The 21,541-nt window shown below is 48.0% G+C and overlaps 1 protein-coding gene across 2 annotated transcripts in view; it reads right to left on the bottom strand.

The window, feature by feature from the left end:
- Positions 1-21,541, bottom strand: part of DVL1 (dishevelled segment polarity protein 1) — a 178,170-nt gene that overhangs the window by 77,540 nt on the left and 79,089 nt on the right. For both annotated transcript variants that reach the window (XM_026660049.2, XM_026660050.2), the window contains exon 2: positions 21,435-21,504. In XM_026660049.2, the coding sequence (XP_026515834.1) occupies positions 21,435-21,504 (70 nt within the window). The remainder of the gene's footprint in view (positions 1-21,434; positions 21,505-21,541) is intronic.

Below are 21,541 nucleotides of genomic sequence, written 5' to 3'. Positions count from 1 at the left end.
CGACGGGAATCTGTTTAGCGCCAGGAAGGCGTCTAGAAGGCATGGCAGTATTATGGAGACAGGGGTGCATCTCTGAGCAAGGCCTGTCCCTTGAGGAATCCCTCTGCGGGTGAGAACGTTTGCACGAACCAAACCAAGGGACACAAAAGAAGAAAAGAAATTGGGCGTAGACATGAGATAGACATGAGATCCGAACACTCCTCACGCTTGTCCCACGCCCAGATCAGACCGAGCTACCCAGAGAAGCCTAGTGCCATTTGCTTTGAAGCAGGAAGATGCAAAACTTTCTCCAGCCTTTCTACAGACAGGAACACCTGTCCTAATTACGTGCAGCCAAAAACAAAGAGGCCGAGATGAGCTGACATCGAGACAAATCGCTTCCCAGGAAAAACGGAAGTGACACATTTCATCCGGGACTGTCAGTTACCCAGCAGAGCACTGAAGGCCGCTGTCAGCTTTGCCTGATGTTAGCCACGGGCTCTACTTTAGGCACAGTGCACCTGGGCTGGCATGTTCAAAGGGACACACCCATTTCCTATTGGCGTTCGATAGGATCTGAGTTCCCAGCTCCCTTAGGCTGCTTTGATTGTCCCATGCTCAGCGGACAGTTATAGTTCTGCCCCTATAGGAGGTGCAGAAACAAGTACATACAGTGCTTTTCTTAGCTAACTTAGCCTCAGCAGCACCCTTGGGTGGTAGGATAAATATCAGTAGCCTCATTTTACAGGTGGGGAAACTGAGGCACAGTGCCTCAGTGATTTGCCAGAGGTCAAAGAGGTAGTCAGTGGCAAGGTGGGCTGGAACTCCGGAGATCCTGATTCCTATATGTAGACCATAAGACCTCGCCACCACCCACTAGAGACAACAAGTGGCTTGTTCCATCCTTCCACCAATGCAGTGGTTTGATCCAAACCTACCAGAGCCTGCCCAATTTGACTGGAAATTCGGCATGGACAAGCTCGCTCTATCGATTTCTGGTACCTCCCGTTGGCCGGCTTGCAAAGCCTGGAAGAAAGTCTTTAGGATGTCAGTTGTCAACTGACAGTTAATTCCCACAAGAGGATTTAGAAGGGCCGACAGAGGGCAGCCCCTTCATCAGTCGGGAACCTGGGGTTAAGCCTGGGTCTCTTCGGAAATGAAACAGCTGCTCTCCAGGCAGGGGGAGACAGGATTATGGGAGCTGATCAAAAATTGTTTAACTTTGAATTTGGTAGGGCAAGAAAATAGAGAACTTTTTCTCCGAGCTAGCGCTGGTGAAAAGGCGTATTACCTAATGGAGGCAACATCACCCAGTGGTTAGAGCACAGACCTGAGAGCCAGAACTCCTGGGTTCTAGCCCAAGTTCTGCCCCTGATTTGCTGTGAGACACTCGACAAGTGACCTAATCTGCGTGACTCCATCAGTCAAATGAGGATACCACCACCTCCCAGGGACTCGTGAAACCCAATGAATCAACATTTTAACGCTTTGAAATCCTTGCAGAAAGCTAAGTGCAAAGTGTTTGCATCTCTAAAGGGAAGGGCTTAGCCCTGCAAAGCAACGAGGCAAAATCCTGTTGATTATTAGAGTTTGGATGGCCCAGCCTTGGGGAGAAAAAGGGAGGATGTGAAACTCAAACAGCTTCTTTGAGGATATTGGAAGTGTCAGGAAATCCCTCAAGTCTGGCAGCATCTGAAATGAGCTGGGAGTGAGACAGTTTAAAAGGGCTTCAGAAAGCGTTCTTGCGGCTCTGCAGATCTGGGGCCTGGAGGGGCCTGCAGGACTTTAGCAAAAGGCCTTGGAACAATATTAAAACAAAATCATTTGCTGTCCAGGTCCGCGCCGGCTGACAGCGGGCAGGGCACTCTCTGCCGTTCACCGAATCGTTCATCCTTCACTCCTAGACAGCCACATTTGTGAGCATGGGAAATAAAGTGTCATTTGATATTCCGATGGCTGTAAACCAAATTAATGGGAATACGACGAAGGAGCTTCGGGAAAATACCCGCTGTGCGACTGCAGGAAAGGAACCCCGCCCCAGACGACAAAGGTGCAGTTGGATTAAGGCAATGGCTCAGGCTAGCTGGCTTTCCGCAGTGGTCGAATGGAGTGGAATCGGAAAAGTTACACATGTGTACATCATCTAGCACAATGGGGTCCTGAATCTGGTTGGGGCCTTCCAATGCTACCGTAGTACATGCGGTAATAAAATAGCTGTCCCACTCCATCTGGAAAGCTTTGTCGTGACAGCACTAGGAAGAGGAATTCTGGAGGAAAGTGAGGGTGTTGCAGCGTTTGCTGCATCTGCACTCTGGGATCGAACAAAGGGCTCGTGTCATGCATTGGGGTGCAGGGAAATCTGTTCTGTCTTTTGCAAAGCTCATTAAGGATTCATCATTTCTTCCAGCAACGACCGATGCCAGGCAGAGAGCTAAGTACCTGATCGGCTTCGCTTGAAGATAAATCACATCCCTTTCTCTTAGGGAGCTAGAGTGTAGCACAAGATGCTCCAGTACTAGGTCATTTTGAAAGAAAAAAAAAAAAACAACAACGTGGTATTCTGTTTGAGCATTATAGGCTTCTCAAAGTGTTTCCAGAAGAGCAGGGGTTGTTAACCCCAGCATCCTGGCCAAATGCCAACTCTAATAATTACATTTTGCCCATCAAATTCTCCCTGCAGTTTCAACTGGATACAGCATCCTGCTTCATTTCCTGCCTTATACTGCAAAGCTGTGCTGTGTGTGGTTACACAGCGTTCCTGTGCGCTGTGAAACAGCTGCTGTGTTCCACCCCAGAGAGGGCCGCATTTCAGTGATGGATGAAGTGGACCCTAAACATCTTTTGCCTATTTCACAGGGGTGAGAATTAATAAATGTGTAACCAATTATAATTGTTGCTTCACTTAATGTTTATTTTACTTAAAGTCCGTTTCACAAATTAACACAGTGAGTGAGATCCTCGTATTGCTAAGATCTCACCACAGCAGCTGCTATTAAATCTTTGCTGAGAGAGGAGGAGAGCTTACCCATTCTGTGTGAGCTACAGAAAGGGCTTGATTCTCCTCTCCCATTGCTAATGCTACAGTATCTCTGCTGACTTTAGAGAGTCGCTTCTGATTTACAGCAGCACAAGTGATACCCAGTGACAGGCTCAGAGGGCGCAGGTTAATACTGTGCAGTTTAGCAAGAGTCTATGGTAATAATATCCCCTGTGATCTTTTAACACTGATGGAAGACTCTTTCTGCATGCTAGGCATGTGTAAAGGACCTCCTGAAGGGTGGACTTGCACCTCGCACAGCTGACTGATCCTTGGTGTATTTCTAATCAAGTCAATGGAGCTACTCCATTACGCCAGGGTGAATTTGGCCCATCATGCAATATTCTGGCCATGACCTAGTCTTTCACTCCTCAGCACTTCTCTACACTAGTGAGGTTAATCAATTCAAATGTCCTTTAACCAATTAAAATGCACCCGGCAACCAGAGGCAAAAGCAATTTAATTGAGTGGCTGGGAGGCAGTGATCAAAGTTACCCCGATAATTTGCAGGGGTTAAAACTCAATCCAATCAAATGCCCGTACGGATGCACCCCACTGCCCCAGTCAGCCATCCCACCTGAAAGCTTAACATAGGTACACCATCGACTGATCACTCACGTGCACGTAAGTCCTAAGGTCCCATTTGGAGTCAGAGATGTGACTAGTGCACTGGCTTGGGAGTCAGGACACCTGGGTTCTATTCACAGCTAGACCACTGACCTTCTGTGTGACCTCGGGCAAATCACTTCACCTCCCATGCCTCAGTTTCCCACCTCACCCTGTGTCATATTATTTAGACTATAAGTTCTTCAGCACAGGGACTGTCTCTTGATATGTGTTTGTACTGGGCCTAGCACCACGTTGGCTACTGTAACACAAAGAATGCCTGCCTCCCAGCAGAACCTCTCAACTAGCCCAGGCCTCGAAACGGAGGACGAGATTTGTTAAGTTGACCCACAATTGAGGCCACGGTGCAATGATGGCTGGGTTGGTGGGGGTGTTCCGCAGTGCACTTTACTCTGCATCAATAGTTACTGAGCTCGTCGGGCTGAGAACCTAAACACGCAGCTTCATTAGACGTCTTATTTAAATCTCTCAGCACTGCTGTGGGTAATGTTGGAGCGCTTGGCATCTCTGCCCCCTTAAGGACAAGGAGGGAGGGTGATAATAGCGGATGCATAAATACCTAATTAAGAAGAGCCGTTAGTCAGGATTTCTGCAGTCAATGCTGTAACTACCACCTCTTGTTGGGGCAGAGTCTCATTATTTCATACGAAGGCATAGCTCTATTGGCTGTCGAAGGCAAAGCCCCAGAGACATGGCGCATTGTCCCCAGGAGCAGTGGTTCTCAACCAGGGGTACACGTACCCCTGGGGGTACGCAGAGGTGTTCCAGGGGACACATCAACTCAACTAGATTCTTGCCTAGTTTTACAACAGGCTACATAAAAAGCACTAGCGAAGTCAGTACAAACTACAATTTCATACAGTGACTTGTTTATACTGCTCTGTATACTATACACTGAAATGTAAGTACAATATTTATATTCCAATGGATTTATTTTATAATTATATGAGAAAATGAGCAATTTTTCAGTACTAGTGTGGCTGTGACACCTTTTTGTTTTTATGTCTGATTTTGTAAGCAAGTCGTTTTTAAGTGAGGTGAAGCTTGGGGGTACACCAGACAAATCAGACTCCTGAAAGGGGTACAGTAGTCTGGAAAGGTTGAGAACCAGTGCCCAGGAGCACTGCCTGTGTGGGCACCGATCCCGCAAAGCGATCCAACCATCCGCCTGGATGGAGTCCCATCAAAGGCAACAGGACTCCACAGAGACATGTGGGTCTGTACAGGCAGATCAGGGACATGGGATTTACTTTAGTGCCTGGGACAGGAGACTGCCCCAAGGACAACCCAAGCTACTCAGCAAACTGTGCTAATGATTCACTAGGCAATATGCTGTCCTCCAGCCCTGCAAACACCTATTACTGGAGGTTAGCGCTTACTGCTGTCACCAGTCCCTCACTGGGCTCCGGGTCGGGCTCCTAGGAACTAGAGAACAGCGTGTGCTGCTGCTATCAGAGGAGATGTGCACCTGGAGGTGTCTTTCAGATGATGTGAAACAGAGGCCTGACCACTTGTGGCTAGTTAAGATCCTGTGTCATTTTCATAAGAATAGGACAATTTACCCAGGTATCCTGACCAAATTACAGTTGGAGTAACAACTTCCTTCCTCTTTATATTTCCCCTTCGGTTTCAATAGGAGACGATACATTGGGTGGGCTCCAAATCCACAGGGAAATGTTTCAGCAGGCCCATCTGTATTCAAGGCAGAGGTCTCTCCCACTATGGCACTGAGGGGCAGATGAAAAAACACATGTCCATACGTTCTAGTCTATCTTGATGACCGTCACTGCTGCCATATCCGACCCCCAGTGACTTCAGTGGGGTTTGGGTGAGGCCCCAGCTCTACTACTTGGTCTGTTCAAGAGATCATTGGTGAAAAGACCATGTCGTCCTCATGCTACTCGGTGCCAAGAGCACTAACAATCATCCCATTTCCTATCAAGAAGTCCCCCGCCAACTTCAGCTCTTTCTCCAGATGTTTTGCAAAATATCTGGCCTCACTTCAAACTATTCTACTTCAAGAACACACACTTCTCTCCACTCCCTAGCACAAGTCTGGGAAAGCTCTAAAACGTCCTCAGTTGCAAAGCTTGGAGGAGCTCAAGTTAGCATGCCGCTGACTGTGTCTAATAAAACAGAATATCAGCCCGTGATTCCTCAGCCCTGCATCTCCTCTGACATATGGCAGAGGGAAACCGACTATAACAAGGGTCTCTAAAGTGACTGGAGACAGCTGGGCTTCAGCGTTCACAGCCTTAGGGGTCTCCTCACCCCTTGTGCAAGGCATGCAAGTGTAGGCAGGGCCATCTGCTTTCATCAGTGGGAGAACAGCTCCCATCCCCTCCCCACCCCTCCCCAGTGTCTGTTTCACTTCTGTGGCTTGATATCTAGGAGAAAAGAGTCAAAACTAAGCTTTGATCTTTCCACCTAACCCCCATTCTGTGTCCCCAATGACACTACTGTTAGCATCTGCCTGAGTGACTGGAAGGCCCAAGAAGCCGCCTTCAACTCCTCTTCGGTCCTTGATTTTAACATCCCGGCTGGGTCCAAGCCCCATCCCTTCTCCCTCCCAATTCTAAACTGAAGGCAGGACACAAGAGAGGAGGGTCCGAGAGCACAGGGGACAGGACAGCTAGAATGGGATCATGCGGTTACTTGGAAAGGCACGTGTACAACTGAAATCACACCCCTGAATTAGGGGGTTAGTTTTTGTCGTTTCAAATTTCTGTAACTCGCTCCCCAGAGGCGAAACGACAGCCAGGGGATCTGAACGGGAGGTGGGGGTTTGGCAAACAGGCTCAGAGAGGGCCTGCCAAGCACATGGAGAGGACAAAAGTAGATACTGGGGCGGGCTGGAGTATGAACAGAAACAAGGCCACAGACATAAAGAAGGTTGAGTCCAAGTGATGCAGGATCTTGCAATTGCCAACAAACAGTGGACTCACACAAGGGCCAATTTTCAAGGGCTCCGCACCCACAGCCAGGGAAAGTTCTCAGCAGCTCCCACTCGGGCACGAACGGCCAGATTTCCAAGACGTTCCTGTACCCAACACGCACCCCGGCCGCCGAGCTCTTTGGAAAATGCAGGCTGTGCTGGGGAAGATCAATGCACCGTAGAGCAGAATCTCCTCCTTCTGCTCAGGCTTCACGCATCCAGACCCAGAATATTTCTCCCAGCAAAACGGGCAGGACGTTCAGCCCCCACTGCCAACAGCAGAGGAGCGCGTGAGCTTGTATTCTGACAGGGGAAGAGAAAGGTCCTGCTGTCATTTCTTTTGACAAATTAGAATCAGCTGGAAGCTGCTTGTTTGGATTATTTAGATTCTGCATCCGCTGCCTCAATTATGCACTAAGAGACACTGGCTCTTAGCGACAGATTGTTGAACAATCCCAGGTCTCCTATGCAACCCTGAACGGCACAAGGCTGCATGACTCTACCTGACAAGTGGAACAGCAATTGCCCTGAAATGCAGCATCTGGAAGCGTACATACAAGCGGACAAGCAGTTAGGTCCATTGACAAAGCATTATCTCTTGGCACCTAGATGCTACAGGCGGAGAGAGACCTGGGTATGACATCATTAAGAGCCAATCAGAAATTGGATCCGTCACAAACCAGTCACTCAGCCAATTGTTCTCAGATGTCGCAAAGCTTTCCGAAAAACCACCGATAATGGCCAACCCACTATGTGCGAACTGCTGGCAGAGGCCCTTCGGCTGGTTCTGAATCGGCAGCTACCCGCGGGCTAGTTCTTTTCAAATTCCCCAACATCAATGCGAAAGCACTGCAGGAGCAGCTGCAGCAACGCCTGAAGGGGGTGGGTGGGTCTGTCTGCCTCCCCCCTCCCACAGCTGCCACTGGCTTTTCCACAGAAAAATCCCCAGCAAGGCCCCAATCCTGCAGACCCCGGAGCACATGGATAACTTTGCCTGTGTAAGCAGTCCCATTGGCATCAAGGGGAAGTACCCACGACTCGTGTTGAAGGGTTTACGGGGACTAGGGATCAAGGGAGCCATTTCTTGCAACAGAGCAGCTCAGGGGAATTGGGGTTGGTTGACATTCAGTTAAAACTTAGGCCTTGTCTAGAGGACCAGTCAGTGCCTGGCAACCTGGGATGTAAATCTACAGTGCCCTAGCAAACCAACTAGCTCTCAGGATCCTGCTAACGTGCATTACGAGTCCCTAGCTCACTTGGAGTCGCTCTGTTTTGAAATGGGAATAGAGCAATGCACAGCAGGGAACTGCTAATGCATGGTAGCAGGGACCACACGCCACTTTGTGCGCAGCACGCTGGTACACCGTAGCTTTACACCCCAGCTTGCTGTGCACTCAGACTATGTCTACATTTGAGGTGGGATTCCCAGCTCACTTAGATGCACCCAGACTAGCGCTGCTTGAGCAAGCATGCTAAAAATATTAGCATAGCCACGCGGCAACTAGGCCTAGCCCCCAGAGAATCTACCAAAGGGGTCTGAGTGGGCATATTCTCAGGTAGCTAGCTCAAGCCACTCCCGGGGCTGCCCCTGCGACACTGCTCTTTTTAGCACACTGGCTCGAGTGGAACTAGTACATCTACATGAGCTGGGAATCACATGTCCCAGCTCAAATGTGGACACAGTCTAACTGTTCATATAGGTAAGTCCTAAAACATATGGGTCAAGAATTTCAGTAATGCCTAGTGATTTGGTGCACCCTAAAGGGGCCTGATTTTCAGAGGGCAGGTGCTAAGATTTTCTGAAAATGAGGGTCCCTTTAAAGTGTCAAGTTGGGCACCCAAAAATCACCGGCCACTTTGGAAAATCTTGGCCACGAGTCACACAAATCCCTGGTAGAATACTGCAAGATCTGGAGGAATAGAGGGGTGTGGGGAGTCTAGAAACAGACAGAAGAGTATTTGAATAATTGTACTTCATAGCACACTGGGATATATATATTAAAAAGCATCACATCTTCTTCTCAATGTAACTTCCATACTTTAAAATGTCTTTATAACCTCTTTCAAACATCTGATCAGATACACCAAGTGAGAAACACAGTTGTTTGCAAACCATGGGAGGTTAGGAATGGAGGTTTGGGAGTTTGCCTGTGTCTATTTTAATTTTCAAAGGGTGTACCATGCATGTTAAACTGATTAAGAAGCAGCCTCACCAAAGCGAGAGCCAGATGTAATTTAAAGTCATGTTGCGAAACAAAGTTGATTTGTGATGTAGCTCACCAAAGGAGGTGGTCACGCTTTACCCTCAAATACAGCTGACAAGTCGCATCATGGCTCTGATTAGAATGCTAAATGCAAAATACACCGACACATGCTCATCGCCAGGGGCTCCCACAGAGCGTCCCAGAGGACAGGTTCATGTGAGTGGCGTATACATCAGAGGATCCATTTTCTAATTCCTTCCTATAAGTCCAGTAGATAAACACACCCACAAGGGTCCTGATCCAAAGCCCACTGAAGTCAGCAGCAAGACTCCCATTGATTTCAATGGGCTTTGGATCAGGCCCCAATCCATCTTTCATGCAACGGTCATTGCCCTATGAGCCGCTAATGTATTCATGACAGATGAACGGCGACACCAGTCCCCGCCTGCTGCCTCCTGTTCACTCACGTGCACTCTGATCCCGTGAGACTGGGGCTTGCCGTAGCCTAAGCGCCACAGAGGGGATAAAGCACCAGTTACGAAAGCCTGGAATACCAGTAGCTTGGCCTCCTGGGTTCTAGCCAGGAGAGAATCACGGCTAGGACAAGAATCCGTTCTTTGGTGGCTGGGGCTTGAACTGTTCGGCAGGTTGTCCCTGAACTTGTGCTGCTACGGATATAGAGATCACGTTCCCCCCCGGAGTCGCTCCCAGTCCTGCAAATGGGCTGCAGTGAAATACATTTCTGTAACAACAAATATACAGGTATTTCACCCAACAGCTCCAGATGGCGGGGATTGGCAGAGGGGCAGAGTACCCAGATTATACGCACCTGCTCATCAGCCCCCGCCCTCCCCCATCAACAGCTCAGCTCCTGTCACTGTTGGAGAGAAGGTAGGTCTGTCTGCCCCACTTCCATTCCCGACCTCTGGGGAATGGAATCTTCTGACCCCTGCGAAAGGTCCAATTCTCTTCTCACGTCCATGCAGGACAGGAGGAGCGACTAGCATCAATGCAAAACTGGTGAGAGAGCAGAATCCAGCCTTACGATTTTGCCTACCCTTGCACTTTTTCTCATGCCGCTCTGCCAATTCAGTTCAGTCCTGCTCTGCAGAGAAATCTATTTCCCCACCCACCTGGTACCTTGTGGTTCTTGCAGGGGGAGGGGGAAATCTTTCTACTCAAAGTTTGCTTGTGGGCTCTGGATTGAGGCCTGTAGCAGAACGGTCTCTTGTGATAAAATCCAGCCGGACTCCTGGCCTCTGCTCTTCATCCGTCACTTCGTTCAGCGGCCATGCATTTGGTCAGGAAGATGGGCTTACACTTAAGGCACTAGCCTGGGACTCAGGAGATCAGAGTTCAACTCCCACCCCTGCCACGGACTGTCTGTGACTCTGGGCAAGTCACTCCACCCCTCCACCCCCGTGCCCCAATTATAAAAGGGAGATAATGGTCCCATTGTCAGCTGTGCTCATTTGAGCTGGAAGCTCTTCAGGGCAGGGCCTGTCTCTTGCTGTGCATTCGTGCAGATGAAAGACTGGCATGCAATTTAATATTATTAACATTTATACTGTGCTAGTGCCTAAAGGCCAACCAGGTTGGGCCCCACTGAGTAGGTGCGTTAGAAATCTAGAATGACAGGCCCAAATCACTTACAGTCTAAAAAAAAAAAAAAAAACACCCATAAGATGCAACAAGTGGATGAGACTAACAAGCAGGCCAAGGCAGGGATGGAGGAGGTGGGACGACAAACATAATAGGAGGCCACGCAATTGTCAGCCAATCAGAAGCGGGGATTGTGACTCGCCACTCGCGGGTATAAATGAAGGAGGTTCCAAAGCTAGGGGAAACAAGCAACAGCTGAAGGGTTGCAAAGCCTCTTTTTAAAGTTATCGCCTATGGAAACCAGTCCAGCATGTGACGCCAAGATCAAAGCTCCTGCCGATGACAAATATAATGATTCAGATGTTATTAAAAAAAGACGAAACTCAGAACTTTCTAAATGTCACTCGTCTTTTAACTTCAAAGTGTCGGTAATTGCTGCACCAGCCTCTGGAGAAAGATAGGAGGGGACTACTAAGCCACATCACGTATGCCGAATGCTCCAGTTTTTAAACATTCTGCCAGGATGTGGAATGTCTATACACACACACACAAAAGAATTACAGTGGAAGAGCCCAGTTATCACAACTGACTCAGTGAGACATTCAAGGCGTTTGCTGTAGGTAGGTTTGGCAGAGTACCTTTTTTTTTTAAAATAATTTTTTAAATAATTCCAATAGATGTTTATTTTTAAGCATTTGTTTTCAATTTTTATTGATTTAAATGTTCACATTTGCACAAAGTGATGGGCTTTAAGCATTTTTTTATTTTTATCAATTTCAATTTTCCGTTGTGAGAAATTGGGGGGGGGGGGAAATCAGACAATTTAATGACAGCAGACAGATTCAAAAAGGTAAAGCTTTATAACTATTAAAACACAAAATTGTCAGCATCACATGTCAAAATATATAAGCTAAATGTCCTTAAATCAAACGCTAACAAGTTCACGAGCAGCGTTTTTCTTACTTTGCGTGTCTGTAAATTTCGATCATCATGGATGGAAATACATTATCAGCGCGTGCGTGCACGATGAAATTGACGTTTACCGACATTTACCAATAAACATCTAATCCTTCCAAACCTAGCTATAGGCAGCCACGTGATTTAAACAGCAAAGGAAACAAAGGCAGCTCAAATCCATTGTGTGGGAAGCCAGGTACTGGAGTAGGTCATGCTGAAAAACATCCTTATTCCAAAAGAGAAGGTTGTAACCAGGCTAGGTCTGAAATGCACGGATGCAATTATCTATTCAGTTCAAGTGACTGGGATATTAAAAGGTTCCAAACTGTGAACAATTAATTTACAGTAAGATTAACATAAACCTCCTCCAATAATTAGCGGGAAGGAGAGGCAGATAAGCATTACAATTTTATGGGTGTTAATGCGAAAAAAGTAATTTGCAATTGGTAATGCAGGTCAGGCACAGATGTTTCAGCTGATAATTCAGCACAGTCAACCGCAGCGCGTGTCAACGTCATTGTCTGCAAAAGGGTGTCATAAACAATCGGTACGAGGAGGGCTACAAACTGAATCCTAGCTAGTGGGACACGCACAGAAACGTAGAGACGAGTTTATGGATGCTGGGTGGTTCTCAGTCTTTTGAGGCAAATGATAGTTTACATGGCCTGCACCAACCAGTGCCCATTGCCTTCTGTTCAGTTGCTCATACTTACCCCTCGTGGAAACTGTTTGCTTGACAATGAATTACAACATACACAGCTGAATGGCAGTTAGGGTGACCAGACAGCAAGTGTGAAAAATCACTGGACAGGGGGTGGGGGGTAATAGGAGCCTATATAAGAAAAGGACCCAAAAATCAGAACTGTCCCTATAAAATCAAGACATCTGGTCACCCTAATGGCAGCTAGACAGTGGTGTGTACAAGGGGCCAAGAACAGATTCAATGCTAACAACATGGAGAATGGGAGACTAGTGTACTTGTTGCAAAAGGCTTGGCAATACCACTGGTTTGGAACAGCTGATGTAGGGCATCCATTTGCTTGTGCTTTTTGATCTTTGCAATACTAATGTGATCTCTAACCTTCCAGATTTGGTTTCTGTGACTCCGCAACCAAACTGACCCTCGGCATTAAGAGCATTGTCCTGAGCGTCAGCCCAGGGAAGACTTCTGCTCCATCACCTGATGAATCTCATTTCATCTAGGGAAGAACAGACAAACAAAGCCAATGTTCTTCCTGGAAAAGTGAAACAAGCGACCAAGAAAGGAGCATTGTCTGGCTCGGAGGAGCTAAGCCGTGGACACAAATCTCCAGATGAGAAATTCTCTCTTCCCTGATTTCATAAGCATTAGCCCAGATCACGGCATTACAAGTATCAGGAACACCAAGAGCGGCAGAAAGGTGGTGAATACCTCATCATAGTAACATTTAGCAGTTATTAGCAGGCCTTGGTAAGGGGATGACGACAAGCAACGTAACAATAAAACAATTTACAAAGACTAATCCAAGCTAGCCAACTGCAAGACGATCAGAAGCAGCATAATCGACAGCTCTTCAGCAGGGCTTTACTTTATCAGCGCATGGAATGGAAGAAAAGTTTGGAACAGTCAGGGCTTCTCTACAGTTAGAAATTGACCAAAATAGCTATTCTGGAGTAGTTCTAAATCCGCCTGTGGACATTCTTATGGCAGAATCAGAGTGCCTTTTCACAATTTAATGTAATCCACTGGATTCTGGGATAAATATTCGGGAATCAGTGTTTTGGAAAATGTTCAAGTATAGACTAGCCCTTAGGGATGAGCATCCCCCTAAAAGGTTTGTTGTGTGAGTTCAGAGGAGTCATGCACAGCCCAGATCCGGTAAGGCTGGTTAGATCCTTATTTTCGTCTGGGCCTGTAAGGATCTTCCCAGGGAGTTTCAGTCACTTAAGAAGTTTGACATCAATGCAGGAAACTGTCTCAGAAATGAAGAGACAACATTTCTCTGAGCTGCAAATGCTGCTCTTCACAAGAGGTTCCTTTTCCAAGGAGTTTGATTCTTAAGGGTTGGTTTTGTGACTTCTTCCTTAAAAACCCATCTTTCTACATGACCTTCCAGGAGACCTTTCAGCCGTTTACATATCCAAAGAGCTGTATAAACACACGAGCTAATTAATACTAATTAATCCTCATGTTGAGAAATACTATGCCATCAAGTAATTAGAAACTGTTTCATAACATGCTTGCACAAAGCAGGGGGCAAAGTTAAATTCAGCATTTCCTACTGGAACCTGCAGCCTTAAAGCTCCTTTCATGTAATTTTCCATGGAATACCCCCATGTACAAGCACAGAACAAAGGGCGAAGGCCCTGATCCTGCAGTAAGCTCCTTGCATGGCAGGTTTTCTCCGCATGGCGCTCTGCAGGATTGGAACCTTGCTGTAAAAAGCGGGGCTACTACATCTGTTACACCACCATCTGGGGAGAATACCTCAGCTTCTCCCTTTAAGGAGACACCACATTTTGCACTGCTCAAAAGGTCCTACTGCATTTTTGCTCTAGGGCTGAGAACTGCAGCCATTGCAAACCATCTGTGTCGGGAAAGCGGAGACCCCTATAATTCACAGATCCGGAGGCCTGCACTTCTCTGAATGGATGGCTACATGAAACAGTACAACCAGGGTAACACTAATATTCCTCACCTTGTCAATAAAGGGAGACCAAGTGCAGTTAGGGGGCCACTCCAGACTTCCTCCTGTCAGGTATAACGAAGGGGTTTCCCAGTCCCCACTCAGTTGCGACTCATGAATTTTATGAAATTGATTAAATGGTCGCCGCCCACCACGTGTTGATCCCTTTCCTCTCCCATCACACACACACTCCCTGCTCCCACAGAAGTCAACGGCACGGGACAAGGCTCACTGGGCTTATAGGAGGCATTGGGCCTGATTCTGCACCACTGAAATCAATGGGAATTTTCCCATTGACTTCACTCGGAGTGGAGAACACTCAGCACCTCCCAGGATTGGGCCCTCCGTATTTAACAGCCACCTCTGAATGCCACCGTTGTAACAAAGTTAATGAACATGCTACCTCTGTCAGCAGAAAAAGAGAACACACGGCCGGCGCTGACATTTTTGATGAGCCCAATTAAAACGTAAAGCTTTTGAGGTTTGTTTCTCTCTTTTCAAGTACATCTTGACGTCTGAATCGTTGGAGACTTGGGTTCTGGTAGGTTTTTTTAGTCTCTCTTTAGACAGTTTCATTTCAATGAGCCACAGCGTTTCTCCTTCACGTTCCCGTGCTGCTACTAACGATCCCATTAGACGGTTAAAATATATCTATATCTATCTATCAAACGTTACGCTCAAAAAATTCACTCGTCCTTCAAGCAGTCCTTCTGGTTGCGAGGCTCCCGTTTAAGAAAGGGGAAAGATGACCTTATGATTAGGAGCTGGGTTGGGATACAGGAGAGCTGGGTTCAAATCACAGAGGTGCCTGGTGTCACACCAGGCAAGTCACTTCCCTCTCGTGCCTCAGTTTCCTACTTGGAAAATAGGGATTGGCTTCATTTGTCTTGTACCTATTTAGATTGCAAGCTTTGGGGGCAGAAGAATCTCTTACTACGTATCCGTACAGCGCCTAGCACCGGGGGGCCCTGATCTTGGCCAAGGGCTCTAGGAGCAACCATAATATAAATAGCAGCAGCTTTCCTTTCATGTAGGAATGGGTGGGAAAAACTGGAATAAGGCAGAAACCCCTGGATTATCCATTCTTGCGGGTCTGGAAAGTGGCCAGCACCCTGTACTTAAACTAAATCATAATTAATTAAAAAAAACTGAGGCTCTTAAAAAGATGCATTTCAGAGACTTTGGGATTCCACTGGGATTTTTTAAAAAAACATATGTAAAAATATGTAACATCACTCATCTCTCACTGTTCATGTGTAGATCTCAATGCACTTTGCAAAATAAACCAAATATCGTGATCCCCATTTTACAGATGGGAAGACAGAGGCACACAGCCAGGAAGTGACCTGCCCATTGTCACAAAGCAGGTCATTGACAGAGCTGGGAATGGAACTCGAGTCTCCTGAGTCCAAGTCTCACCCCCTTATCCACCGCCCAAGTAAATGGGTTTTTGTAACAGCAACAAACAGCAGCAGGGGAACAATCAAAGTCCCTTTAATCCTTAGTATGGAGAAATGGATTTTCCGACAGCCCAAAATATAACTATCTTTGCAATAATGTCAGTTCTGCACAGGAGGGCTAGCACAGTGCAATCACCAAACTGTCTGGCTTAGACTGAATCAGAAACTCGTCCCACTACCAGAGCAAAACTAGGGATCTCCCACCCGTCGTACACTAAATCGCACACATAACTGCTTCCGAAACAGCAAGGGAATTTAGGTTAGATAAAAATAAACCCCACGGAGATAGCGAATGTGTTGGAAAGGATAAGGGCCCGGCCCAGCGGTGCGGAAGGCTGCTTGAACATCAGCCTGTTTGCATAAATGCTTTTCAGTTCAGCAGCTTAAATTGGGGGAAATGGCACCGAGCAGCAGGTACGGCCTTCGGGTCACTCCTCATGAGCAGGGCACGGAGAACTGAGAAGGAGCTCGTAGGGTTTGGCTTGTTCTTCTCCCGTCTGGCAAGTCGCTAGTCACTTCCATCCCTCGCATGCCATAGTAGTAGCCATCATCCTGGGCATTTCTGGGGCCCCTTTCACCCGAGCGCTTTGCTCCCTTTGTTAATACACTGCACAAACACCCCTGGTGTCAAGAAACTTGCAGCGGGGTCTGGTACCCCCGCACTGGGGTGCAATGCAGCACCACTGGCCGCAAGACTGAGGAGAACGCAGCACAACTAAAACTTCAGGGGCAAGGGGGGGTGAGCAGCACGTAATCCAACCAACTGCCATGTAAACGTGGCACAGTGGTTGAAGCCTCTTACTATGGGGAAGAAGTTTACGGGGCCTTTAACTACCTCCAGTGTTCAGGTTGCTCAGTTTTAACAGCTCAGCCAAAAGAAGGGACCTCCAGCCTGGCAGTGTCGACTAACACAAAAAAGAGTTCAGGACCCGCTCCGAGAGAAGAGCACTGCCATCAGCCACTCAGATACCACAGTGATGGATCCGGTCCTGGGACAGAGCTCCTGTGGTACCGAGATGTCTCCAGTCTGTCTCTCGCCTGACTCTGCTGGTCTTGGGAAGTCTGACTGGATCGTCGGTATTTATTCAATGTTGGTTTTATTCTCCAGTGCAAAAAAACACGCTTGAAAACGGGAACAGTTTAGGGTGACCGTGTGTCCGGTTTTCGACCGGAACGCTCAGTCGAAAAGGGCCCCTGGTGGCTCCAGTCAGCAACGCCGACCGGGCGGTTAAAAGTCCAGTTGGTGGTGCTGTGGAGCTAAGGCAGGCTAGTCCCTACCTGTCCTGGCACCGCGCTGCACCCCAGCTCCTAGGTGGGGGGGAGGGGGAGAGAGCCACGGGGCTCTGCACACTGCCCCTACCCTGAGCACTGGCTTCTCACTCGCACCGGTTCCCAGACAATGGGAGTTGCAGGGGTGGTGCCTGCCTAGGAGCTGGACCTGCTGGCTGCCTCCAGGGCGCCGGGTGGAGTCAGGACAGCCAGGAAGCCTGCCTTAGCCACCCCGCTGCGTCGCTGACTGGGAGCCGCCAGAGGTAAGCCCATGCCCCAACCCCCCTGAAACCCAGAGCCCCCTCCTGCACCCCAAACCCCCCATCCCAGAGCCTGCACCCCCAGAGCCCCCTCCCACATCCTGAACCCCTCTGCCCCAAACCCCTCATCCCTGGCCCCACCCCAGAGCCCACATCCCCAGATAGAGCCCTCACCCCCTGCCTCAACCTGCAGCCCCCCCACACACACACTCTGAACTCATCTCCAGCTCCACCCCAGAGCCCGCACCCCCAGCTGGAGCCCCCACCCTCTCCCGTACCCCAACCCCCTGCCCCAGGCCAGAGCCCCCTCCTACCCCCTGAATCCCTCTGCCCCACCCCCCAGCCTGGAGCCCCCTCCTGCACCCCAAACGCCTCAACCCCAGCCCCACCCCAGAGCCCGCACCCCCAGCTGGAGCCCCCAGCCCCTCCCGTACCCCAACCCCCTGCCCCAGCCCAGAGCCCCCTCCTGCACCCTAAACCCCTCATTTCTGGCCCCACCCCAGAGCCTGAACCCTCAGTTAGAGCCCTCACCCCCTCCCACACCCCAGCCCCATGAAAGTGAGTGAGGGTAGGGGAGGGCAAGCCACCGAGGGAGGGGGAATGTAGTGAGCAGGGGGCAGGGCCTTGGGGAAGTGGGGGGTGGGGGGGCTTGAGTGTTCCGCTTTGTGCAATTAGAAAGTTGGCAACCCTAGTTACTTTGTCCATGTAGCAAACACGGAGATTTCTCCCTCGGTTCTGAAGGCAGATATTTAAAATGGTCCCTTCTTGCTTGACTACTCCCTTGATTCCTTGGTAGTATCAAGGATTTGTACCAGCACACTTCTGGGAATAGTAGTTGAGCTTTTCAAAGCCATCTAAGGGCTTTAGCTACCTAAATCCTTTAGTCAGCTTTGAAAGAGCCCAGCGTCTATTAGTCATCTACTGCTGCAGGGCCACAAGGACGGAATACAACGCAAGCTGCGTAGGACCTATATAAATAGCTTTTTAAATAAACATTTCTCGGTGACAAAGTGCCGGGTTGTATTTTTCTTTTATAGGACTATTTAAAACCTGGGGAACATTCCCACTTTGGGCTATAGCCATTGTAACATTCAAGATCCCGATTCAGCAAAGCATTTGAGCAGACGCTTAATGCTAAAACACAGGTTTAAGTGCTTTGCTGAACACAGGTGGAACTTAACCCTAAGCCTGTGCTTTGCCGAAGTGGGGCTAGAGAATTGTTGTGACGATACTGTTTAAAATGCATGTCCCTTTTAAAGCAGGCGAGAAAGAGAAGATTGTAGAGTAAAGCTGAGACAAATTCGTCTACGGGCCCAATCCTGCTCTCGCTAAAGAGAACAGTAAAAATCAGCTGCACTCGGAGCAGTCTCAGGCCCAATATGAACGTGTTTCTCACAGCCACGCATGAAGTTCTGTATCTGTTGACTCAGACGCACACGTATGTCATAAATAACCTCCCACCCCTAAACGGACTGACGTTTAAAAACACATTGCACTTTCCTTCTACGGCGTACAGCACATGTGCATCCTACTGCAGGCTACAACATGTCACCCAGGTTTCCTTTGACAGCCAAAGCGCGTGTAGTCACGTCTTCCAGCAGACGGGCCCAGCCACTTTCCCAGCAGCCCAGCGAGGTTTGGTACAATGCCGAGACAGGTTTCCTCAGCAGCATTTCTGGTGAGACGACGGAGGTACTGAAATATTTTTAGGCCCCCCCGTGCTCTCTGTGGGGCAGGAGAAGTAGATCTATGGGCCGGATCCTCAGTTGGCATAAAAGTCAGCATGGCTCGGTTGAAAGCAATGGAGCTCAGCTGAGGATCTTGTCCCATACACTAGAGTCAATCCCCACAGAGCTAACTGCACACGGCAGACAGCATATGCACCCTTACAGTTATGGCTGGGTCCAGATGAACCTATCTGCTTGGATTTTCCCCACTAAATAACCCAAAATAATTATTATTCATTTATTTTTACTACTTATTGGCCGTGGGCCATCCTGCAGACACTGGCTACCTACCAGCCCCCTTGACTACTAGCCCCCCCAGACTGTAGTAACAAATTTCACTGATCTTGCTCTCAGTGGTGAATGCTACGCTTGGTGATTCCAATCAGACACACCTGTCAAAGCCAAGGCCCTAACATGATGTTCATGCCCTGCATTTAGGTGCTCAGAACGGTGCATAGGGGCAAATGGACATCACTCAAGTCCAACTTAAGCCCTATTTTGGATGCTTGAGTCATGCACAGACCTTGATGCCAGATGATTGGCATCCCTACTTCCAGAGTTCAGTATCCAAATGCAGGCTTTGGACATCCCAGCAAGGGGCCTACATTTGAAAACTGTGCTCCTCATTATGCAATCAGGTATTAAAATTGCAGGCAGACTCTTACGCAATCATTAGTAGTCTCATCTTCTGCTGGGTTCCAATAGGAGGGTATCGGATGTTTCTCTCAGACTGAATAGTCTCAGGTCTGGTCTATACTACCCACCTGAATCGGCGGGTAGAAATCGACCTCTCGGGGATCGATTTATCGCGTCCCATCGGGACGCGACAATCGATCCCCGAATCGGCGCTCTAACTCCACCAGCGGAGGTGGTAGTAAGCGCCGCCGACAAAAAGCTGCAGAAGTCGATTTTGCCGCCGTCCTCACAACGGGGTAAGTCGGCTGTGATATGTCGAATTCAGCTACGCTATTCACGTAGCTGAATTTGCGTATCTTAAATCGACTCCCCCCTGTAGTGTAGATGTAGCCTCAGAGAATAGTAAACGGACATTGGTTTGCTAGATCCTTTTTGCCGTAAAAAGAAAAATCCCACAAAGCTGAAGGCTCAAAAGAGCCCCTCTCCGGCGGCTAACGGCATGTTCCTCCATGAATCACCCACCCCGGAGACTTATAAACCTGTAGCCAATTGCAGCAACATCCTCATCAAATGGCCTAACTCAACACAACACAGTTCTGGCATCTACACTGCCAAGCTAATCCCCAGCGGGCCTTTATAGCACATTGATTAAGAGAAACACAGAAAAGGAGAAAGAATGCGAGGTGTGTGGACTGAGTGATAGGGCACGGGATTGGGACTCAGGAGATCTGGGGTCTATTTCCAGTTCTGCCACTGATCTGCTCTAAATCTCTGGGAAAGCCACTTCACCCTCTGATGCTCTCCCTTCCTACCCTCTGCCTGTCTTGTCTATTAAGACTCTAAGCTCTTTCGGGCAGGGACCATCTCTTACTCTGTGTATGTGTTGTGCTTAGGACGATGGGGCCCAAATCTTGCCTGATACCACCAGGCACAACCATAAAACAAATAAAAAATAATATATTTGAATGAAAAATGATCTTCCAGATCAATGGATATCAAAGCAGGCTTAAAACTGACCCCTCCAAAAATCAGACAGACTGACTTACTCAGCAGAACTCTGCCTATTGTTAATCACGTACCATGGACAAAAGGATGCACCCATTCTTTTGTTATGCCACCACATTTCACATTTATCCCTCTCCTATGAATTATACAACATTTACTCCAGAGCTCTACATGCAAATTCACTCTGATGCTTTCTTTGGAGGATGGGACATAAAGTGTTACAAAATTCCTTGACCATTTTTCAAGTTCTCGTGCAGCAAAAACAAGTTTAATTTCTTTTCTCCTCCACACACACTTGTGGACCTCGAAATATTCCAAAATAAATTGGGGGTTGGTGGGAAAACAGATTTGCAGATCACAGGGCTTTGAGCAAAGGTACAATAAAAAACCATCAGTATGCATTTGTGCAGTTTGCAGTCTCAGGCAAAAGAGAGATCCTCATAAATTGAATTAAGTCTTTCCACTGACAATCTGGATGCTTCTGGAAATAAGAACTACATGCAAATAGCTTATAATTTAAGAGTGATACAGTATTTTCAATTATAGGTATTTAGATGCATCATAAACAGCCTGATTTTTACAGTGGAGAATGCTATTGGGGTCAATTGAGTTCCTAGGCACCCTGCACTTTTGAAAATCAGGCCATTAATCTAAATGCCCAACTCCAGCCCCCTGTTTTTGAAAATCGTGGCCTAAATAAAGAAACGTACCCACTCAATTCTACTTACTTAGTCTGGGCCCAATTCTACAAAGATAATGTACATAGGTAACTATATTCAAGCAAGTAGTCCCACTGGTATCCGTGGGATCACTCATGTTCGTAAAGCTATTCACATGTGAATATGCATGATCACGCCCTTACAAAGGCACAAATTCTTAAAAGGCAGAGTTTGAGTCAGTACCACAAACTAGAGAGTATTGGAGGGGGGAGAGAAACTCCTGCACTCTCACATAATCTGAGTTTGTTCATAGGCATGAGGCCAGTAATTCCCCACTGTACTCACATACCAGCTAAATCTAGATCCAAGCCACCGCGCAGCACACGTACACAGACACACAGACCAACCTACCCAGGACACCACTCTTCCATTGAAGCACGGTAGCTTTGCATTGTCATCCGAGATCTCCTCCTTCACCACCCTGAAAAATAAAACCATCAAGAGCTTGTATCAACATC

Source organism: Terrapene carolina, unplaced genomic scaffold, assembly GCF_002925995.2.
Source record: "Terrapene carolina triunguis isolate 2854851 unplaced genomic scaffold, T_m_triunguis-2.0 Scaffold714, whole genome shotgun sequence".
Classification (NCBI taxonomy): domain Eukaryota; kingdom Metazoa; phylum Chordata; order Testudines; family Emydidae; genus Terrapene; species Terrapene triunguis.
This window is presented reverse-complemented; position numbering and strand designations above follow the sequence as displayed.